Source organism: Channa argus, chromosome 11 (genome assembly GCF_033026475.1).
Source record: "Channa argus isolate prfri chromosome 11, Channa argus male v1.0, whole genome shotgun sequence".
In the NCBI taxonomy this organism is placed as follows: Eukaryota; Metazoa; Chordata; class Actinopteri; order Anabantiformes; family Channidae; genus Channa; species Channa argus.
In genome coordinates, this window is record NC_090207.1 from 16,093,330 (window position 1) to 16,109,810 (window position 16,481).

At 40.2% G+C, this 16,481-nt stretch overlaps 1 protein-coding gene and 1 long non-coding RNA gene across 21 annotated transcripts in view; both read right to left on the bottom strand.

Moving 5' to 3' along the window:
- Window positions 1–1,312, bottom strand: part of LOC137135706 (uncharacterized) — a 36,524-nt gene extending 35,212 nt beyond the window's left edge. The window contains exon 1 of the long non-coding RNA XR_010915480.1: window positions 204–1,312. This is a non-coding gene — a long non-coding RNA (uncharacterized lncRNA). The remainder of the gene's footprint in view (window positions 1–203) is intronic.
- A 6,243-nt stretch (window positions 1,313–7,555) lies between these two features.
- The window catches only part of mef2cb (myocyte enhancer factor 2cb), a 71,135-nt gene continuing 62,209 nt past the window's right edge, over window positions 7,556–16,481 (bottom strand). For 10 of the 20 annotated variants that reach the window (XM_067520153.1, XM_067520164.1, XM_067520162.1 and 7 more), the window contains 5 exons: window positions 12,661–12,833; window positions 12,100–12,123; window positions 11,136–11,265; window positions 10,607–10,742; window positions 7,556–10,305 (listed from right to left, as the gene is read on the bottom strand). In XM_067520153.1, the coding sequence (XP_067376254.1) occupies window positions 9,957–10,305; window positions 10,607–10,742; window positions 11,136–11,265; window positions 12,100–12,123; window positions 12,661–12,833 (812 nt within the window). In that variant the 3' untranslated portion in view covers window positions 7,556–9,956. The remainder of the gene's footprint in view (window positions 10,306–10,606; window positions 10,743–11,135; window positions 11,266–12,099; window positions 12,124–12,660; window positions 12,834–16,481) is intronic. The other 10 variants (XM_067520171.1, XM_067520169.1, XM_067520172.1 and 7 more) reach the window with 1 other exon arrangement.

Sequence of the window (16,481 nt, forward strand, 5' to 3'; positions counted from 1 at the left end):
GGAAACATGCACAGTCACAAACTTCACATTTGGAGAGAATCTGAACCCAAATTATAACTTCATATAACTATTAACCAAACAAAATCACATAGTATTCATTCCTTCTGGACACATTTGTACTGCACTTTTGGGCACAGGGAACCCTTTACGCACAGGTTACCCTCTACGCAGCCTATTAAAACAGGCACAAAAGTTGCACTTACTTCCTAAAGAGGAGTCAAATCACGGCATACGATCAGAAAGCGTCCCACGCAGGAGGAGAACGGCGGTGCCGAGCTGGGTCCGTGTGTACCATGAACTGGTGCGTGTTCCCCTCACATATCCCAGACGTATCATTTGGGTGGGTGGGGGGGCATCACTTTAAAATTGCCGCTAACATTCAGTAGCCTACTTTGGGCGTGCTACAGCTGCTCTGTCTAAAGCATGAGCATATCCCAAGCACATGGAAGACGAGGAGTAGGAGAAGGAGGGAGTGATGGGGAGAGGGAGAGAGATGTAGGGAGAGAGACAACTTTCCCATAACGTCTACAAGCACCAAATAGAAAAGTGCATGCACAGTTGAGCTCTCAGAGTGTGCACGTTTTTTTTTTCTCTGTTGGTGGTGGGGTGGGAGGAGGAGGGAGGGGGTGATGATGATGATGATGAGGAGGAGGAGGAGGAGGGGATGTAAAGTCCATCCTTCTGTGTGAAGAGAGGACGTGCTCTGAAATTCAAACAAGTTCCCTCGGTTCTTTTGTTGCACGCACGAACTGAGGCAGCATTGTTCGCGGTTTGGCGTGGACCTCTCCCTCCTCCCTGACCAGGTTACGAAGTGAGCCTCGCAGTTGGGTGGTAATGAATTTTCTGCAAGCGCTTCGCTAAAAAGCTTTGACAAACGGAACGCATTTACCAGTTTTCAGACAGAGGGGAAATTATTTGTTACATGCAATTCCCAAACTAACTCTAGAATTAGATCAGTAATAAAAGGAAAGATGCAAGTTCACCCAAAATGCTTTGATTGTATTTTAAAAGCCTACACAAGAATGATAAGAGATAATCTTATAAAACGAGCACACGTGCCCTTCTCAAATTGGACACACACACACACACACATCAGAGAGAGAAGGGAAAAGAAAGATGAGAGAAATATTTTACACATAAAGTTAGAAGGAGGTGACCTATTTGTCAGAACCCCAATAGTGTCTTCAGATAGTGATAATACTTTTTTGGTTTGTTTGTTTTCATTTGTATAATAGACTTTTGCTGCAAAACTACTTCTGAGCGCTTTACTCTGTCAGAATATCTCCGCTCTGTCTTTGGACGGTATCAGTATCCCCGCTCTGTTCCTGCCATCATTTTCATTTTATCCCAAGATGTTGTTTGCTGAATGCCTCAGACAATCATGTGACTGGAAAGACAACAAACGCAAAGCGCAATCTCTCATATTACCCCCCCCCCCCCCCCACCACCATCTCTATATTTTTTTTTTTTGCCTAATTGCAGGCGTATCCATTAGAATCAACCGGATTCACGTTTTAGCTTAACAACGAGGGCACGTTCAATGACGTAGACAAGCATATCAGCTACGTGCAGCCATATTTAAATACATCAAGGCAATTAGCGCATCAAAATATGCAAATCCCTCTTACTACATAGTCCGCCCGGCCGCAGTCGGAGTAATTTCCCCCCAGCCAGTTCTTGGGTGTTTGATTGCCGTTTTGAAAGCCAACACAGCCTTGTTTGTTTGTTTTTTCCAAGAAGCTTCGTTAATGTGAACGGGACAGAGAGGAGTCGTGGAGAGAAGGAGAACCGTGGCTCCTGCGTGGAAAACCGCCCATGCGTAATGAGACTACCCGCTCCGCCATTCTCAATTCTCCGACGCCGTTGGCTCTGGTGTGCGTATTATTTTTAATATTGATGCATATTCAGTGGATACATTTGCATTACATACTTATGGCTTATTCTTTCTTTCGACGTATAGATTTGCATGATTTTGCGTATAGACAGATGTTTACTCTGCTGTAGCGATGGCATGTAGAACCTAAAATGTAATACTTAGTGTAAGTCACATTGTGGGATGATATGATATTAACTACACTGAGGCACATGGAAGGTGTCAATAATTAGAACTGTCTTTAATGTGAGTGATGTAAATCGGGGATAGCCTTTGAATAGTCATGCATGCATGAACAAAGAGCTCTGCGGTGGGCAAACAATAGAGGAGATTCGGGGGAAAAAGAACCCACCGAGCAGCTTCTGCTTTCAAATCGAGACGGCTGCTGGTAACAGGGGGGTGACACGGTCCGTGCGGAAACTAATAACCGAAAAGTCTCCTGCCCAGTTTGTGAGAAATCCAGTGACGCAGCGGTGACATTTAAGCGACAATTGCTCAGGCTGTCTCCTCGGTGTCCGTGCACGCGCGCGGTGGTTACAGGAACGAGCACGCGTGTGCAAGTGCAGTGCGCTAGACGAGTACATCCAATTATCACATACTGCAACATTTAAAGGACGGATATTTCCAATTAAGTGTCTTTGTAGTGTTTCTGTTCCTAACAGTTACACTCACTTTAACTTTGTGATCGTGAAAAAAAACAATAAAAATCATGCTTTTCAACTTACCTTCAATTAACAAAATCCCATCGAGTTGCTGCTCTTATTCGTGCTTCGTTACATGCGATCTTTCTGTCGCGTTGGTGGGACGTTTTCCTGGAGGACAAACTTTCTTCTAGCAGCCAAAGCAGATGCAGCCCTCAAAGGCTACTCCCCTCGTCATTGAACCTTGGTCTTAAATTGCTCGTGGCTCAACACCAGTGGTCAGGCTGGCTCACGTAAAGATAGTGAAAGCCACAGGAGTCCGTCTCCCCACCTATGCTGAGCTCCTAAAACTACAACGTAATATTTAAACATTATTTGCTCTAAAATAGTAGGATATTACGTTACTCAGTACTACAGTAAATAGCACTCCCTGGGAGTTGACATGATCCAGTCATCATCCACTGGTGCATTGGCCCCTTGTTTTTTCAGAGGAGCTTCTGTTAACGCAAAAAAAAAAAAAAAAAAAAAAAAAAAAACATTAATGAAGAAAACGTATCTATTAAATGACCATCACACATGCATTTTCTACAGTTGAAATCAGACTATATTTCATCCAATAAGATATTTATGTATATTTTGCTTGTGTGTTGGTTTAAATGTCAAGTTAATGTGAGAGGAGGAGTTTGGAAAAACTGATAAATATGTACGTTTTTAGATAATTTAATAAAAAAATGTTCATTATTTTGATTCATTAGTTATAAGGGTCAGTGGTAAATGATTCGTTTACGCCACGTTTTTTTTCTGGGAAAGGTCAAGTTTTTACCGGCCTTTATTAAAAAAAAGACAGTGAAGTACATTTGTTTCTATACACTGAATAGATGCAGTGTCTGCAGTGGGAGTCGACGACTTGTCCGTTGTCCTGTGATTCTTATTTGAATCATGCATAAGAGAGACACATGCATTAACATCGGATTACTCTCTGCTCCTGGTGATGGAAGGACGGTGTTGCCTTGAATGTAACGGCGTTTTGCAATAACAGACGTCAGGCCGCGTGTTCGACGAAAGGAAAAAAAAGAGTTTCACAGAACCACTAAGAACAATTAAAATATCTAAAAAGCAAAATTAAGCTACGACATAATATTGTGTTCTGGAAACAACACCGAGGATAGGAAAATATAGCATTTCATTAAAATGTGTACTTTTCCCATTTTAACCCAATCCTTTTCCTGCTGCACAGTAAAAAGAGACCAACATTGTCTGGCAGCGAAAACAGACGTTTGAAATGTGTGTAATGAAACACGCCAAGTTCCAAACCACCCAAGGTATTTTTCACGACCTAACTTGTACTTTTAGATGTTTCCTGCACCATTCACCAATGAAAATGTTCTTTCTGACCTTTAAATAATACGAGACGGGCACCAGATTTATGTGTTGTATGTAATAATAATGTAATAATAATAATAATAAAATTATTAATAAAAAATAATAATGTTATTTGCCGACTGTTACTTTATAACGACATTACTTACACTAATTAGGTTAACTTGTGCCATTCTTTTTAAAACCGGATCCTAAAGAAAACTTAAATTTAAAATGATGAGTGAGGAATGAGATCTTGCACTAAAAACAAAGCTCGCAAAAGCAGGTAGACGAGTACACGCTTATTTAAATGCTGCCGATTTACGTACACAGCTTCGGAGACAGAGAATGAGGAGGATGAAGGTTGGAAAGGTGTCGAGCAGACAACTAAATGGTGACATCTAGTGGTGATCTAGGAGAATGTCAATGATGAAAAAATGCCCGTGAGTGAGCTTCACCTTCTCGCCCCGTCACCACATTGACTGTCACTCATCCAAATTCATATGTGTATAATTTGACGCAGCCTAAGTTGCACCAGCACCAGCAGGACAACGCGTTTCACTTGTCTGACGTCTACAGATGGTTCAAATGCGGCAAAAGCAGGACGGATAGCTAAATACAGTGATTTAAGCTGACAATGTCTGTCGTTTTTTCCATTTGTGGCTATTCCTAAATCTAAATGTACCGTCTTTATTCAGCTTTACTTGCAGAATGGGCTATTCACAAATTTTGATTAACTTGCTCTTAATTTCTAATTGTCTTCTATCTGTAGCATGATGACAAAATATCTATCAGATTCAGGAAACCCGTTTTCCATCAGTCAGACCTTTTCCGAAACTGTGAGATCTGATGTCCCAATATATTATTTCTTACAGATAATACAGTATATTGTGTCCACATTGACTTTATGGACCACGGTCATGCATGTTTACTGGCGTTAACGCTTCACAGTCATTAAAGCGATTTTTGGCTTAATTCAATAAAGCAGTAGAGGGGCCACATGGAGCGCGGCCTCGTAAAAACGAGTTTTAGAGGAACAACAAATAAAAGACTGTCATTTTAGTAATGTGATGGGTGCAAACTAAGGCAAAAGGGGTTTTAAGCGAATTATTACACATTTGGGGGGTGGGTTGTGCATTTTTGTGCACACTCAGTGGGTCTATAAAACATAACGGGAGTGCGGTTTTATTTGTTCACTTCTTTGAACGACATGTTTGCTTTTTGTTTTAACAAAGAAAAGAATCGATTGCACAACAAATGTAATGGAAAATGTCGCAAACACATAAACTTAAGTGGACTTTCAGGTTTTTAGAAAAACCACAATGAGATTGACAGACGCAAATAAAAAAGACTATAAAGTAATGATGCAAACGTGTCTAGATTTATTGCATCAGACACGAAACTTTTTTTTCTTATTGATATAATTTACTCTAAAAATAGAATTAATTGAATTAAAGATTAGATTAAATAAGACTTAGGTATAAGACTGTGCTAACTCCTAAAATATGTTCGAAACTGAAGATAATTATTACAGATTAATTTTTCTTCACTTCATGGTCGTTTTGAGTTGCTAAGGAAAAGCCTCACGGGAGAAATCCGTGATAAGTAACCTCGTTTTGGTGAAGAGACCCCAACATTTACAAACCTAGCCTACATTTCTCACACCCTAACGAAAAAAAGCCATAACTGTTATTAAAATATGTGTTGCAATAGGTTTAGACGTCTCAAAATATCAAAAAGCTCTTTGTCGACTTTCAAAGACGGACCGAGGTTCCTACAGGAATACACAGCTTTTCGTTACTTGCTTGTTTTTTTCCACGATAATTGGAAATAATTGCGCTCAAAGAAAACAACTGATGATTTGTAGATAAAAAATACCACAGCGCAAACCCAACTGCTGATAGAAAGGGAATGCACCTTTAAGTGGTGAAACACGAAGGCCTACAGAAAGACGCATCAAAACCCAGTAGAGATTTAATGTGTCTTACTTATGAGTCTTTGGCGACGTAGCGCAGTCACACCCTTATTGATGTGTAACTGTTCCTGATTGTTGTCGGCTATTTTCACAAGTCACAAATGCCTCATCCACTGCCATAATATGCAGCTCTAACAATAAGAAAGCTGTGCCACAATTTCTGTGAGTCCAACATTCCCGCACGCTTGATGCAAGGAAACCAGAAGATGGGAAGGAAACCGTGGACTTTACTGAACGAATTCCTCCTTTTGTTTCTCATTTTTTAAAATTTGTGTTTGCTTTCTTTTTTCTACTGTTGAAGAGTGAAAAACCAAGTCATGGAATAGGCCGACAAACTATTTGTGTGTGTTTGAGAAAAATCTTCGCATCTCTGATTTGTAGAATCTGTGTTTGCATTATTTTTGAACCTGTGGTTTTTCACTGTGAATTTGAGATTCATGTAATCCATGTAATCTGTAAGCATAACAGTGACATAGACGATGCCACTGTAATTTTACGTGAGATACTTGGGCTAAAAATGTCAAATACATGTCTTTCACACAGCCATTATATTATTCCATTATACATTTTAATGTAGTTTTGAAAATGTCAGAATTTCACTGGCATTTTATATTGTCTTGAAGTGAAACTGCTATTGTACCATGCACTGACTTCCAAGATTTTCTTGTGTTTTTGTTTCTGTTTTTTGTTTGTGAGTCTGCACAGTCTGAAAGTAACCTTTTTTTTTAATGTATGCAGAAACAAGTCAAACACAATGAAATCACACCAAGTCACATCATTTTAACTAAGAAAGCCAGTAACTTTACTGAAATCTCTGCAAAATACAAATAGCCTTTCCCTCCAGCAGAGGACACTTTTATTTAATCCCCATACGTTTCCACTACATACAGCTGAATCAAGTCCCTTGAGTTACAGAGATGTGAATTTAATTTAAATACCATCTTAGTCTCAAGTGGCGACAAAGGCCAGCTTATGCCGCTGAAAGCCGCTCTTGCATTCCACAAAACAATAGTTCCAAGCCTCCCCCATTTTCAGATTTATACAAGCTACATTGATACTACAGACTGACTTTTTAAAGAATTTTTAAAAATTATTTTTCAGGTTTTGAATACAACCTAAATAAATCACAAACACGGTGGAGCAATAAAGAATCCCAAGTGAATGTTGGGACCTTAAGCAATGGTATGTTACTACACATGCCTGTACAGGTGTATGCTCTCCCTTTTGCTCTGCAAGTGACTAATCAAAACATCAGCTGAGGGACAATTTTGAAGTACCAACATTTAGACTTTTATAATTATTACAAAGAAGAACTGATCAACAGAAGAATGGCTTCAAATCTAACAAATACAAAAAGACAAAACAAAGTTTTTCAGAAAGTTTTCTCCATCTCTTTGGTTAAAAATAGTGTCAGAACCACAGCAATCTAATTAACCACCAGGACATAATGGCATTTGTTTTAAATCGTGAGCAGGGTAGCGTGATAATTTTTAATCAAGTTTCAAGTTCAGGCCTGAATGATTTTGTTGACTCTGAGTGAAGAACAAAATCTGTCAACACAAAATGTTTGCAATGTAACCTGTACATTTTTGCACAAACCTGCAAAAACAAACAAACACAAAAAAACACAGTACATTATCATGGTTGGTACTGATACTACCCCCTTGATGTCTAAAGCTACGTTTGATTGAATTGTGAAACCAAATGTACATTTGAGCAAATTCTTTTATTGTCTTGTTTCAATGCTTCAAAAACCATAAATGAATGTGAAAATAAAAGTTTAGTTTACAACACAGAAATGCCACTGGCTTTGGTTTCTCCACACGTGTGCTGCCTGAAACATCATGTTTATTTTTTTCTCAGCCTTTTTGTATCGAAATAAAAAAAGAGAGAAGAACACCGTTATAGAGGCTCTGCCCCTGTTTGACTACACAGACTGTATACAGTAACAACATTGTGAACCTGCATGAAATATGCACATAGAAATATCATAACACTTAAGTGACAGCAGATAAGGAGTGGGAGGCAGAGAGATATGTGGCTAATTTTGTTGTTTTAAAAAAGACAAAATCAAAACAGCTATTTATCTAAAATAAACAATTGTGCTTCTCCCATATACCAGCATGATCAATTTATCCTTGTGTATCTGAAGCTAAGCAGTTTGTGACAAACAATGTGGAACCCTGTTCTGGAGAGTGGAACGTGAGGAGTCACAGGACGACACAGAATTGAATTAGGTTTTCCAAACGATCAGGGATAATTAATCCCAATGCATTTGCACAATTGCATTACATAAATATGATTCACAAGAAAAATTGTTCAGATTAGGTCTGGCCTCCTTATGCAACATCCTGAACACAAGCTCAGATTGTGCTGAAGATCTGAGGCAAAACTGAGAGTAGATGATGTCAAAACAAATTTTATGAAACTAACTGCATTAAATTAGATAATTTTGATTAAGAATGAAATATGTGATGAAAGGCGGGTCAGTCATATTTCCTCTTCTGTGTGACAATCATGTATATCATGTGTCAACATTTCTTTCTGTGTCATCCCCAGTTCCAGTCTCGTGACATTTTCCACTAACGGGCATTCAGGTCTGTCTTTGCTCTTGTCACACAAACCCTGGCAATGCTTCCCAGCTGGTTTTTAAGGTTAGACTAAATACACCCCTGAACACAGGGCTCAAATGAAACAAACCAGACAACATGTGCAACTGCACATAGAAACTCCACTAAGAAACCAACAAAATCATTATTATATATATTTATATATTAGAAAGCTATACACAAGCATGTTAATTTCACAGATTTTTTTTTAAAGATTCTTAATATTACCATTATTATATATAATTAGAAATACATGTTTAAAAACAAACCTCTACAAAGATAAAACAGTTCAGCAAAGCATTGGATCTCAGTTTGTTTTCATGGCTTAGGCTTTGAAGCCCTGACATTTACCCTCTGGGTGAACTATCCATCTCATATTAGCAAAGCTATCAAAAAACACATTCTGGCTTATAGAAACTACAAAAAGCCACAAAAATGCTTTGCATTGGATTCCTTTCATATGAAAATATAAGCAAGTGTATCGTACAATTGTTTTTTATTTTTCCTTTTTTGTTTATTAATACTGAAGAGTTAATACTAGATCCAGAGGTCTCATGATTACACTAACGTAGCTCTTAGATCAAAGGGTGGTCCTCGCTCAGCTCCTTTCTTTATGGGGAGCACTAAAATCCTCGAAGGTTCCACACGTCTAGAATTGGATTTGCCATTTAATCTGTACAACCCTTCAAATGTTGCATAATAGCTTTTTATTCAGTGAGTAAATAAATCTTGTAATGTCTGGCAACTTTTGACCCCTGCCCTTCCCCCCCTCGACCCTCTATTTACATAAATACGTTGAACCTGCAACATGACATCATCTAATGTTAACACACATTTTTGCAAGGGAGAACTGCAGAGAAGGTATATAGCAATGAAACTGACACTGTACACATGTATTGTTTGTCCAACTCAAGTGCTAAGATGTTTTCCACTGGACACACTCACTCTCATGTTAAGTTTTTTTTTTTTTTGTTTCTAGTCACTGATATATCGCTGAGGCAAATTGTAAGTACGTTTTATGAAACAGAGTACCTGACCTTTTTTTGTTTATTTGTTGATATGCATATATATACACATACACGCACGTGTAAAGTTATATGCATATGTGATTCTTTTTATCCACACACAATACAATTTATGCATAGTTCCCCAACAAAAATACCTCCTGATCCCATCCCAATGAACACTCACAGTCCCAAACCCCCATTACAACACCCAATGGGTTATATAATGTCAATATGTAAAGCACACACACACTCAGAAAGAAAACAGAAAATCAAAAAGGAAAAAAACACAAATTATTGAAAAGGGCCGTCCCTTTTCATTCCCTCAGCGTTAAAGTGATAAAAGGAGAGAGGCAACGGTGTTGGGTGGTGAGTGACTCATGATATCGAGTGAGAGGAGGAGGAAGCTGACTTGGGCATCACTGGGGCATCAAAACGCTGCTTTGTTTGGGGGTAAGGGCAACTCTGGGCACTGATGGGGAGTGGACAGAGCTATCATGTTGCCCATCCTTCTGACAGGCGCACCCGTTTGATGGAGGGGCTCTCGCGTTCATCCAGGGCAGGCCGGACCAGTCCCAAAGGTGAGTGGAACTCGTTTCTGTGCTCATCACGGTCGCTGCCCTCATGGGAGCTGCTACAGCTGCTCAGGCTATCAACAGGGGAGCGTCCCGAGTCCTGGCGGGACGAGGGGTTCTGGGGAGGCGGTACCCCGCCACCATAGCCCCCTGGTGTGCTGCTGGTGCGATCTCTAGGAGGAGAAACAGGTTCGGACTTGATGTGCAGGCTTTGAGCAGAGGGCAGGGAGAGATTTGAACCTTGACATAAGTGAGAGCTAGAGCAATTTCTGTTGGAAGGAAAGGAAACGCAGGGGGTTACAGAGTTACAGAGAAAGAAACAAAGTGATTTTAAAGTCAGTCTATGGCACACAAACAGACATGCAAGCTTAAATACACACAGGCTCATACTCAGGCGAGGTGTCATATCTGTGCTGGGTCTTGCAAGTAAAGTTTGAAAACAGTGGAGCTCTCTCAGACATCAGGGTGTGCCATCTCATAAAAGTTACTGTGTGTTTGTAGTGAGACTTTATGTGTTATACGTCATGCATTTCACAACACAGCATCCCAAAGGAAGTTTGAAGCACTCACCCTAGCTGGCCAAGAGCCGAATGCTGCATGTTCTGAAGGTGCTGCTGTTGCCACCCGCTCATTGAGCCAAGGTGAAGGGAACTGCCACTGTTGAAGCCAGACAGGGAGGACAGGTCTGCACTGTTCAGGGAATACTCTATATGGAAACACACAAACAAGAGGAAGAGGAGGATGAAGATTTTAGGTTGCTCAAATGAGTTCAAACAAAGTTGCTAAGATAATGCAAGTCAGACAAAGAGAAGCTGCTGGAAGGATACATGAGATCATGTTCTGCCTGGGAGACAATAGCACCCTCTTCTCCTGGACTGTTGTATAACACTATAAACTTAGAGGGTGTCGGTCAGTCAACTTATAATGTTGGCTAAGGCACAACACTTATTTTTTTTTTGTTACTTGAGATGACTGAAAATATATGATATTTTCAGAAGACTGTTACAAGATAGAGGATCAAAATATTCAAGATCGTTAGAGAGAGAGCACCTGAGCTAATTTAAAGTACCACTCAGTGCACACATACTGCAATACTTACCGGTACCATAAGAAGTAGAGATGGCAGATGGGTAACCGCCCATGCCTTGTCCTGGTAGAGTGGGAGTTGCTACTGATACCACTGGGGTGGCCAATGACTGAGCAGACTGAGAGTTGTTTATTCTCTGGTTCTGTGACATTGCAAGAGAATGTAGGGAACAAGAGGGATAGGAGAGGCTTGAGAACATGAAATTAAATCCCAGAATTAAATAAAAAATAAAAAACAAACAAACAAAAAAATAACTGCAATAAACTGAGAAACTTTTTCTTTCTTTCTTTCTTCTTTTCACTAAACAGATGCTGAGAGAATGAATGTGATGCCAACTTCTGGGGAAATTAATCACTTGACATGCGACACAGCTGAACCCTGCCAACCCTATCATTTACCACCCTTTCCGAGGGCCCACTGTCGCTATAGTAACACCATTGGTCTCCACGGCAACACAGCAAGGGAGAGGCACTATAATGTGGCAGAGGGGAGGGTTGGCAGAAAATAAGGGCGGTCTGATTCAAAATGAAAGTGTATTCTTGTCCTTCATTTCTGAGTAAAAAACATCTATGACCTGTAGGTGTGTGAAGCTAGTGCACACTCTACATGCATGTGTGAAGACAAGAGGAAGGAAGAGAGACGAGGATGTGCAAGCAGAAAGAGGCCATGCTGATTTTACTCTGATAAACCACTGGATGGCACTATGTGCCCTCACAAAATGTGATGTCTGGTCAATAAGCCTACAGCACAGCCAGTCTCCATATAGGTGAAAGTTAAAATGTTGCATTTAGCTGTATTAACCTCTATAATGATAGAAACACTTCATGAACATTTTCAGAATCTCGCTTCTACAAGACACATTACGCTCTCAAGAACTATCTAAACCAGTTTCCGATTAGAAAACATTTTACCTTTTAACGTTAAGGCCGTATTAGGGTTGTTTTGATTTCTAAACTTGTGTGGCAGTCTAACTTACCAACAGCAGATCAACATCCTCAGACTGACGGCATTAAAAGGGGAGGGTAATAAATTCAAATTAGTGAATCTGAATGGGAGTACAGAAGGGGTGGCTAAGTGTGGGTCAAGGTATGAAGCTGCTCCAGGTTTCAGCAAACAGAAATAAAACTAATGAGGAAAAATTGCTAAAAGAACTAATGTAACTAACTTAACACACCTTACTAGAAAGACAGGTTAAATTAAATGTCAGGGCCTGTAGTATAAGTGCCAAGATACAAATAGCAGAAGACGTATCTGACAGCATATCAGACTTGGGCCAAAGTAAAAATTTAAAATGGTTTAAGAAAATGCCAAACACTAGAGAAGGCAAAACATGTCATGTACCTTAAGTCAGGTGTATCATAACCATAACCTCATCAACCCAAGTTTGATATGAAGAAATGAAAGCAGCTAAGAGAGCATGAAAGTAAATTGTATAGCAAACAAAGCCTAAGACCCTGTAGGATCAAAGATATACAGAAAAAGGGGGTGGGGAAAGGAAGAATTATGATCAGAAAGTGGAGACAGAAAGATTACTCACAATAGAGGGCATGTTATTCTTGGCGCCTGGGGGGATGAGGACACGTAGGTCAGGTTTGCGGTTGTTCATGCCTAAGTTCATGGGTGGGGGAGACTTTGCCTGCATGTTCTTGTTCATGCCACCTGGAGACACAAGCAGACTGGGCGAGTTGCGGTGGTTCCCATACCCATTTCCTGAGAGGGCAAAGAAAAGAGGCGGGAAAACGTTAAATACACCACAATTCTTGAATGGAATTTGAAAGAAATACCCAGCTATGTGTTATTAAACCTGTTTCTAAAGTTTAAGGAATCTGAGAAATCATGCTGTCCACGATGGCGTAGCCTAATTAAGGACAACAGGAGTCCATTTTCACCTTGTGGTCTTTTTCAGTGTTTCTGTCTCGTCTGCACTTCCTGTGGCAGAAATTGTATTAGCTTCCCAGTTTGAGGAGGCTTGCAAATTATGTTTTATAAAAGTGGTGCACAGTAAAATAGTTTACAGTTTTTTCCAAGATTATCAAATAATGAAGGAATCCACTTGAGAAAACCAGTAAAGGCTACATGTGCTCTGCAACAGTAAAAAACATTACAGGTGGCAAGACCACAGTGTGGTGTGAATGATCATTTGTCCATCTGAGCTGAATGTGTGGCTCTTCCAGACAGACCATGGGCCTGATGTCAGATCTGTATTCTCTTTAGCACACTGAGAGGGCCAAGTGCAGCACCCATTTTATCCTCAAATCCCGGTGAGGCGAAATTCTAGCGACATCTGAGCATGGAGCATTCTTGCAGGCAACACAGTCTTTGTTTCTAACCCAATCCCGCAGACTGTTTTTCCCCTTACTTTTCCTTCCTTCTTCCAATGGGTAGAACACAGGGCACTGTGTGGACGTTCCCACTTGAAAGATGGGCAGGAATTATACGTTAGACATAAATGAATTTCCTAATCATATACTGCGGGGGAAAATGAGTCGCAGATGTCTTCCTGGGCAATTTCCCTCGCTGATCTTTGTTTAATTTGAGAGCGAGGTTTTTGTTGTTTGGAAATGAAAAGTCTTGAAAAGCTCAATTTGAACAATCTAAAGAGTAAACGACCACTAGTGGTGAGAGAAAATGAGGCCGTCTGACACAAAACGAGAAAAACAGTGTGCGTGACTGCTGGTGTGTGTGTTTGTGCTGGCATGTGTGATGTGTGAGAATGTATAAGTTGACACGGACTGTGTTGCTTTATACAATTTAATGTGTGCATGACTCTATATAATATTTCTGTCACACTTTAACACAGTATGACTTGAGACTCTATGAGACATGCTTTATGACAGCTTATGCACAAGCCATGCATATGGATGCACGTGTGTGATTTGTATTGGACCCTCTTAGTTCCAGTGTCAATCTCACATTAGCAAAGAGGCAGCTGCCTCTTCAGTTTTCCCGCTCTTTCATTCTCATGGCTCGCCCTTTGTGAGATTGAGTGGGTGCATGTGGAGATAGATGAATGAGACTTTACACACGCATAAAACATACAGACACACCGCACATACACACACTTTAGTAAATAACCCCGCAGGAAGTACATCGGTGTTTCTGTACAGATGAATAAAAAGAGACGAAGCTATAAAGAGACATTAATACACACTTTGGTCAAGATGACACGGACTTCATCTTAGTTACAGTTAATCAGACATCTGTGTATTGCCACCCTGTAGAGATGGCTGCAGTCCAGTCAATTATCTGCTAGATGACTATGATCATGAGTGGCATACGTAGGCCAGTCCTTAAGCACGTCAAAAGTAAAATCACTGGCTAATTAAACTAATGAAGCAAGATCTGCAACTCAAATCTTTCTATTCTGTAGCTTGATCACTCTGATTTTAGCATAGTTGCATTTAATAGCAGCACATTGGCTTCACTACTAAATTAGATGTAGACATGAGATCCAGCGTTCATTTCCACTCTCCTCCTCTTATGCTACTTTGCACGGTCGAGCTGCGGCGCAGGCTGGCGTCAACCGTTTAGAGGAAGTACCAAAATTAAACACAGACCAGCCAGGAGTGTGTTTTGTCACACATAGAGAAGAGCATCTGATCTGAGATTCAGATAAAGAGCTTTTTGCTATTTCTGAGGTGTGTGGGGACAGCTTAGGTCAAAGCTGAAAAATTGTAATCTGACTCTATAGATGCCATGGTTACACATCGAGGTGCATATGCTTGACAAGAGCCCCCTAGAGTGTTCATTCTCTTTCTTTCTCTCTCTTTTTCAAACACACACACACACACACACACACACACACACACACACACACACACACACACATATACACAAAGGAGAGGTGTGGTTAAACTCATGTACATTTTACTGTTACTGAACAAATTTCTGATGTCCTGTTGTGGTCTAACAGGCGCGCTCCATTCTATTCTCCAAACACACACACTCTTCCGTTGCGGTTTGGCCAAATGTGCATTCAACCCTGAATTCTCCAACTGAACTAAGGTGTCACACTCGCACTTACAACTTGTACAGTTGGTGTGAAGTGCTTAAAAGACCATTATTTGATACGGTGAACTTGACTTGTCATCAGTTGTTGTATGTTTGCTTTCGAACGTGAGTGTGATTTTGACCAGAGATGTCCAAACTCATTTGAGGGTCTAATTGGTGTGTGATCAAGGTGAGTGGTGACAGGAGTTTCTTGTTAATTCCTCGCAGTGCTTAGGTGAGCAGAGTGCTGAACGGAGCATAGATGACAGCCACATAATTGCACAAATGGAGGTGGGAGGTTTTCACAAGCTAAGGCCTCAGTCCAGAACTCTTTTCATCAGCTCTCTTTCACTCTTGTTCTGTCTCTCTTCTCACCTCAGACTGTATAAAAATGAACAAACATATACATGCACGTTCACGCTACCCTCAGAATTTCCATAGAAGACTGATGATGACTAAGCTTCTCAGAAACATGCATATTTGCTATGGACTAGAATTACCTAGGGACTGTATGATTTCGAATTTACTACATCTGGGTTTCATGCAGCGTATTTGCACAGGATAAACAAAAAATCTGTGTTTCAATTACATTTCCATGCTAAAGCTCAGGGATTATCTCCAAATATGAGTAAAACATAGTGTATGTTCATGCTATTGGAGCAATGAATAGAAAGTCTTAAGAGTAATTTCTACATGGTAAGACAAGTACACAAGTTCAAGTACTCAAATCATGAAAACTGTGTTGCTAGGCAACCAAAAGAAAACACTGACTTGTTGCATTTTACAAATTTGCAAATCATTCTGTGCTTTTTGCAACTTTGTTATAAAAATGCCAGATGGAGGACATGGTCTTAAGAGACTTAAACTTCTAAAAAACCTTAATGCACAAGATGTAAGGTTAATCTTATGTTAGTTGAGATTTAAAAGTCAAGCTTTGCTTTTCTCCTTTTACAGTGGAACCATGACATCAACACAAAGGAGGTGTTGTGTTTATGTGGATGTCTGAACCACACATGCACACACACACACACACACACACACAAACACACACACACACACACACACACACAGAAACACACACACACCCAAACACACACACACACAAGGCTCCTCCAGTATCGCTTAGGCCACACTACTTAGGACACTCTTACAAAGGCCAGACAGCTACTTGTACAATCAGCTTATCAAAACTTACGGTGAGGAGGAGAGGAACATTAAAACAATCTTTGTGGTGCCACAGTGACTGGGCCACCTCACACTGAGTCAAATGGCTGACCAAATTCACAGAACACTTCCATCTGTGTTCCCCCACTGTTTCTGCTTTGCACAAATGCTTCCACCATCAGTGGATATTCATCACTGGGGTTT